This window comes from Salvelinus sp. IW2-2015, unplaced genomic scaffold (genome assembly GCF_002910315.2).
Source record: "Salvelinus sp. IW2-2015 unplaced genomic scaffold, ASM291031v2 Un_scaffold1406, whole genome shotgun sequence".
Classification (NCBI taxonomy): domain Eukaryota; kingdom Metazoa; phylum Chordata; class Actinopteri; order Salmoniformes; family Salmonidae; genus Salvelinus; species Salvelinus sp. IW2-2015.
The window spans coordinates 87,865-95,467 of NW_019942889.1; the positions used below are offsets into that span (position 1 = coordinate 87,865).

At 41.5% G+C, this 7,603-nt stretch overlaps 1 protein-coding gene across 1 annotated transcript in view; it reads left to right on the plus strand.

The window, feature by feature from the left end:
• LOC112070730 (ran-binding protein 3) overlaps nt 1-6,190 on the plus strand; it is a 35,634-nt gene extending 29,444 nt beyond the window's left edge. The window contains 5 exon segments of the mRNA XM_070439095.1: nt 1,944-2,006; nt 2,008-2,060; nt 2,063-2,082; nt 3,116-3,296; nt 5,978-6,190. Of these exon segments, the coding sequence (XP_070295196.1) occupies nt 1,944-2,006; nt 2,008-2,060; nt 2,063-2,082; nt 3,116-3,296; nt 5,978-6,021 (361 nt within the window). The 3' untranslated portion in view covers nt 6,022-6,190.
• Nucleotides 6,191-7,603: the final 1,413 nt, after the last annotated feature.

Consider the following 7,603-nt stretch of genomic DNA (forward strand, 5'->3'; position numbering starts at 1 on the left):
CTGTATAACAAGCTGTACACTCACTACTTTACATTGTAGCAGAGTGTCATTTCTTCAGTGTTGTCACATGAAAAGATATACTCAAATATTTACAAAAATGTGAGGGGTGTACTCACTTTTGTGATATACTGTATATTATATATATATATATATATATATATATATATACACAGTTGAAGTCGGAGGTACATACACCTTAGCCAAATACATTAACTCCGTTTTTCACAATTCCTGACATTTAATCTATTAAAAATCCCTGTCTTAAATCTGTTAGGATCACCGCTTTATTTTAAGAATGTGAAATGTCAGAATAATAGGAGAGAGTGATTTATTTCGATTATTTCTTTCATCCATTTCCAGTGGGTCAGAAGTTTACATACACTCATAGTATTTGGTAGCATTGCCTTAAATTGTTTAACTTGGATCAAACATTTCGTGTGGCCTTCCATAAGCTTCCCACAATAAATTGGGTGAATTATGGCCCATTCCTCCTGAAGAGCTGGTGTAACTGAGTCAGGTTTGTAGGCCTCCTTGCTCACACACGCTTTTTCAGTTCTGCCTCAAATTTTCTATAGGATTGAGGTCAGGGCTTTGTGATGGCCACTCCAATACCTTGACTTTGTTGTCCTTAAGCCATTTTGCCACAACTTTGAAATATGCTTGGGGTCATTGTCTATTTGGAAGACCCATTTGCGACCAAGCTTCAACTTCCTGACTGATGTCTTGAGATGTTGCTCAATATATCCACATAATTTCTTCTGATGATGCCATCTATTTGTGAAGTGCACCAGTCCCTCCTGCAGCAAAGCACCCCCACAATATGATGCTGCAACCCCCGTGCTTCACGGTTGGGATGGTGTTCTTCGGCTTGCAAGCCTCCCCCTTTTTCCTCCAAACATAACAATGGTCATTATGCCAAACAGTTCTATTTTTGTTTAATCAGACCAGAGGACATTTCTCCAAAAAGTACGATCTTTGCCCCATGTGCAGTTGCAAACCGTCTAGCTGGCTTTTTCATGGCGGTTTTGGAGCAGTGGCTTCTTCCTTGCTGAGCGGCCTTTCAGGTTATGTCGATATAGGTCTCCTTTTACTGTGGTATAGATACTTTTGTTCCTGTTTCTCCAGCATCTTCACAAGGTCCTTTGCTGTTGTTCTGGGGTTGCTTTGCACTTTTCACACCAAAGTACGTTCATCTCTAGGAGACAGAACTGTCTCCTTCCTGAGCGGTATGATGGCTGCATGGTCCCATGGTGTTTATACTTGCGTACTATTGTTTGGACAGATAACGTGTTAACTTCAGGCGTTTGGAAATTGCTCACAAGGATGAACCAGACTTGTGGGCTACAATTATTTTCTGAGGTCTTGGCTGATTTCTTTTTATTTCCCCATGATGTCAAGCAAAGAGGCACTGAGTTTGAAGGTAGGCCTCGAAATACATCCACAGGTACACCTCCAATTGACTCAAATGATGTCAATTAGCCTATCAGAAGCTTCTAAAGCAATGACATCATTTTCTGGAATTTTCCAAGCTGTTTAAAGGCACAGTCACTTAGTGTATGTAAACTTCTGACCAACTGGAATTGTGATACAGTGAATTATAAGTGAAATAATCTGTTTTAACAATTGTTGGGGAAATTACTTGTGTCATATGCACAAAGTAGATGTCCTAACCGACTTGCCTAAACTATAGAACTATAGAAATTTGTGGAGTGGTTGAAAACGAGTTTTAATGACTCCTACCTAAGTGTATGTAAACTTCCGACTTCAACTGAGTATATATATATATATATCCTTGTTCCCCAGCGATCTGTCTTTAACTACCCTGTATATATCTGTGTTCCCCAGGATCTGGTTGTAACTACCCTGTGTGTATGTATATTCTGTGTTCCCCGGTGATCTGTCTGTAACTACCCTGTGTGTATGTATATATCTGTGTTCCCCAGTGATGCGACCCAGGGCAGCTTAAGGTTGATCCTGAACACCAAGCTGTGGCCCCAGATGCAGGTGACAAGCCAGCGAGAAGAGTGTCCGCGTCACCGCCATGGACACAGAGGACCAGGGGTCAAAGTGTTCCTAATATCGGTACGACACCACCCCTAGTCTGCATCACACATACAGCACCATCCCCTAGTTTGCATCACACATACGACACCACCCCTAGTCTGCATCACACATACAGCACCATCCCGTAGTTTGCATCACACATACAGCACCATCCCCTAGCCTGCATCACACATACAGCACCATCCCCTAGTCTGCATCACAATACAGCACCATCCCCTAGCCTGCATCACACATACAGCACCATCCCTAGCCTGCATCACAGATACAGCACCATCCCTAAGCCTGCAATCACACATACAGCACCATCCCCTAGCCTGCATCACAGATACAGCACCATCCCCTAGCCTGCATCATGGATACAGCACCATCCCCTCATAGTCTTGTCATCACACACATACAGCACCATCCCCTAGTCTGCATCACACATACAGCACCATCCCCTAGTCTGCATCACACATACAGCACCATCCCCTAGTCTGCATCACACATACAGCACCATCCCCTAGTCTGCATCANCTGCATCACACATACAGCACCATCCCCTAGTCTGCATCATGTTATGTCATCACACATGCCATGACATTCTCCCTGACTATCTAGTTTTTATTTCAGTGCTTGTTAGATCTCAAAGATGATCTTGCTACATTATCTTTTCTACATACTTTTATATCTTGTTTTAGTAATTTAAGTTTACACTGAAAACGTTTTACCCTTTGGGAAAATGTAATAAAACAATTGAAAAATATAACTGCGTCACTGRTAAATGCATATAGGGGAAACAATGGTGTCTGTCGGATGTTGTTTATCTCTTGTCTTTGTGGTCCCTCATGGATCAGGCCATAAATCTCCACCGAGCACAGCCGGAAGAGGACTGACTACCCCTCAGAGCCTGGTTCCTCTCTAGTTTTCTTCCTAGGTTCCTGCCTTTTTCTAGGAAGTTCCTAGCCACTGTTCTTCTGCGTTGCTCACTCTTTGGTGTTTTAGGCTGAGTAATCAGTAAAAAGGGCTTTACAAAATAAATGTGATTTTTWAAAAATTTGTTGGTTTCCAGGCCAGTTCTAAGGACACAGGTCAGCTTGCTGCAGCGCTGCACCATCGTATCCTGGCCTTGAAGAGCCGTGCGGACCAGGAGCCCCATGAGGCCCCGGCTACAGACTGCGTCCCTGAGGCTGACCTGCCCCACTCTGAGGGGGACAGCGATGAGGAAGACCAGGTCAACGACGCAGCAGCAGGTCTGTACCTAGCTACCTCTCTAGTGGTATTAGTGGGTGGGTGTGTCATTCAATCACTTTTTGTGAGACTTCAACTGCCTTTGTGGTACTTGTTTGTGTACTTTTAGTCAGTATGTCTGCCCATATCTCTCCAGTCACTATTAATAGTGTGTCCAGTCATCAGACCTGCCAACGACAGGTAGCCTAGTGGTTAGAGCGTTGGAATTGTAACCGAAACAATTCAAGATCAAATCCCCGAGCTGACAAGGTAAAAATCTGTCGTTCTGCCCCTGAACAAGGCATTAAACCCACTAGGTCGTCATTGAAAATAAGAATTAGTTCTTAACTGACTTGCCTGGTTAAAGAATGAAAAAAAAAACTACACGCGTTCTGTGTACCATGCACGCAATTTGAGATCAAAGCACAAACGACCATTAAAATAGGCTTCTAGTTGGCACATTCTAGTGTTTGACTCAACCATCTGAAGTTGGAGCTGAGCCAATCAGAGGACTGTTTTTTTCCCTCCAGCTGAATGGCAGCTCCCCGCCCTGCCCCCTGTAGTCATGGTTTCCTCCCTCCAGCTGGATGGCAGCTCTCTGTTTGTTTACATCAATGATGTGTGAGGAAAAAAGGGTAGGGAAAAATGGCGAAKGAACTGTTTGCCAAATACATTTTCCAAAATTGTATCTAAGTCAGGTGCACAACCACTTTCTTAATCTACTTAGCTAAGGCGTCATTACAGCGTTTAGTCAACTAAAATAAAACTTTCTTAACCGCGCATGCTTTGATCTCCGCAACGGTAGCAGGCAGGAGCAGGCAGGAGCGCATTGACGGGCAAGGAAACGTGTGTGTGGTGCTGATGGAAATGGACAAGGCAGAGAGCTTTTCCACTAATACCGTCGTTAACGTAACGCTATGTCGGACTGTTAACGATTAGTAGGCCTATGTTAATTAAACAGTTCTTGATCTGTAGGCTGCTAAGTATTGATAATAGTCAGTTCACCAATGACAACAAGGCATGTTGGATACTAGGTAGCCTAGTAGTCAGACCTAACTTGATGGATTATGTCAGGGATGGAGATCAGCAACAAGCTCCTAATAGGTCTAGTTCACTTGTTTCATATGACCAAATAGCCTACAGTAAACTAGACTACTACATTGCATCCAGTAATTGAATTATTCCCGAATATTCTCCCCAAACAAAATGGAAATAAAGTCAGTTTACATTTTCACTAGACTATCCACATAGACACCTATTCATTATAAAAATCATTACTCCTAAATTGAACCTAGAAACATTTGAAAGTGTTATTGAGACCACCTCTGTTTCATTTAGGATAAAACACAAGACTTCTGTGTTAGCTACATTTGTTTGATATAAAGTAAGACTCTAGGTTTCAGGAAATGGCATTTACTGGTAAAAAAAATGTATCTCAATGCTCCAACTTCCTGAGGGGGAAGTTAACTGTCCCGTTCTGGACCTGCCCAACCTAAGGCCAACATCAGCACCACCTTGTCAGAGAATACTAGGGAGAGCCCTGGGGTGTATTCAATCGCCCATCTGTTGCAAAAAAAATCTTAGACGTAGCAAACAGAATGAAACTGGAAYGGACTTACCTGAATTTGTCCAATAGATCCCCCGTTCTTCATTTTTCATCACATCATTTTTCATTATGAAGCTTACTGGTAGTCCCTAGTCACGTGATGTTTGTTTACCTGCACACGGCGACGAGATACCGGAGCCTTGAGTCACWGAGTGTTTTGCAGGACAGCACACGCCAGGGTGATGTAGTTACAGTAGGGAATTCACAACTAAATGTTTGCCAGCTAGATGTCTTTGTACCTATTAACTGTGAATGTGCTGAATGCTCTGCAGTTGCTTTGCTAATTTAGTAGCTAACAGTTAGTTAGCTAGCTACATTCAAAATCAAGCGTTAATTGGTAACAGTAGAGAATCCCCTCCTGGATCAAGAACCTTGCTGTCTAATATATATATTTTGTGCGCGCAGGAAACTGTGAGTAGCATTTTTGAGTTACTTGTATAACTTTATTAGCTGGGATGACTGTTCTGCAAATACTTTAGGTTCAGAGACTGTATAAAATGTTCGCAATGCGCTCGTTAGCATTTTAGCATTCTCTATGGGATTTTACATGTACTTGTTAGCATTGCTAACCTTCGGGATTACAGAGGATCAGTGGGGTTTGAAAATAGAGCTCCTTGTTTTCAGTGCCGGTATAAAAMTATGACAATCTGGATACCACCCAAGCCTACAATTCTAGTTCGTCCAGTCACTGTTCGGCTGCTCTGCAATTTTTCTGTTTTTAAGCAAARTTCCTGCAATTCTACACATTTTGCCATGGCTTATGCCTTGTTCTTATGCTAGCTAAATGACTCAAACATAACAAAATCATTGGGGACTCCATTACATTTTTTGGAATTTCAGATTCTCTCTCTGACTGTCTAGTTTTTATTTTGGTGATTTGTTAAATCTCAAAGATATTATTTAAAAAAATATATATATAAATAAAATAATATTGCTCCATTCTATTTTCTACATTCTTAATATCATCTGGTTTTAGTCCTTTTTAAGTTTAATACTAAAAACAATTTACCATCCAGAAAATGATTCCTGTGTGCCACTGCTAAATGCATATAGGGCAAACCCTTGATTGTATTATATTAACAGTGTTCTGTCCTGCAGGTAACTCCGAGGGAGGGGAGACCCAGGCTGCTGGGAACACATAGCGTTAGTCACCCTAAAGGACTGCCTGTCAGGATACTGCTGCTGTTTAAGGAGCATTTTACTGCAGGCATCCCCACGGACACCCCACCCTGACCAACATGGGTCCTTCAGACCAGTACTTTTGGATATTTAGAATTCTAGCTCCAGGATTAAAAATTAAAAAAAACCTTTGCTGGAGTGTCTCTCACCCTAACTCATGCAGTTCATTTTTTCCTTTGCATTCAAAAAAAAGTAAACATCTGGAGGTATTTTTATAATTTTTTTCTCGGCTGCAATAAGAAACCACAGCTTTTTGGGGGAGGTTTGTGACTTGGCTTCTCATCATATTGATGAGTGTGAGGGTGTTTTCCTCTCTGACATTTTAAGGTATGACACATGTTTTATGAATGCAGTTTCTACTATGGGACCTTTCTACTCACCCACACGTCTTGGACCCACCCAACCAGCACCTGCTCCAGAGGAACTCATGGCTGTCACCGTGTACTGATCTGTCTTATGGTCAGTCATTTGACTGGTCCTTCATCGGCTCACCATCCCCATCCATCCAGCTCTAACGTCGAATAGTTTCTGGATATGTCATTTATTTGTGGTCATCAATTTTCGTGAGTTATCTAACAACACATAATATGCACTGTGTTTCTAATGTCTACGGCTAGTTCGCATCACTCAGTCTTCAAATGATAGCATTTTCTATTTYGTAAATAAATGACTAAAACAAATAAAACTCTTGTGGGTTAATGCTCCAAGGATAACCAACGGAGCAGGCAACAAGGGGCATGTCCCAATAATATCTCCTTTCTCCTGAAAGTGTGTACTTATTCAGTCCGAGCAGGTCCGACCCTAACTCGTGAGATACGATACTTCCCACACATCTAAAAACATTGGATTGGTGGCGTCCATCGTTTTAACCACATTTCCATTKAAATCAGTGAAGGAAAGTGAACAAGTGCACACTTTTTGGAGGAAAGAGTTGGGACAAAACCAAGGATTCACCTGGAAAATGTCTTTAAAATTGATGACTTTATCATCTAGTCATTGATCCTGTTATGCATCTCAAGAAAGTAACGCAACAAAATCTACCTACATTTTGTATGTCATGGTTTTCATTTCTGACATTTGAGAGTTTGTGTTGATACAGTATTATTTGTTGTTTGATAATATAAACATTTAATCCATTTGGAGAGAAAAAAAATGAGCTGGAATTAAGATTTATTTTGTCTGTGGGGGGAAAAATGGGAGTTCATTCAAACAACCGTACTACCCTTGAAATGTCATGTACATTTGAATATAGGCCGTGGCTGCGGAGTAGACTTTTCTGGGATCTAAAGATCCCGAAGCGTCTGTATGTGCGGATGACTTTCTACTATGCTACTATGTTGTTATTTAAAATATCATTAAATGATCTTGCAGACATTGATTCATCTTTTAATCTAACTTTATTAAACAAGCACCATTCGTCTGAATAGGTCTGTTCTCTACGACTAGAGCAGAGAATATACACATGTACAGAACGTGATCCGCACATGCACAGAAGCAGATCCTGAGATAGGATCCGCAACCACGCCGTTGAATATATTAATTATC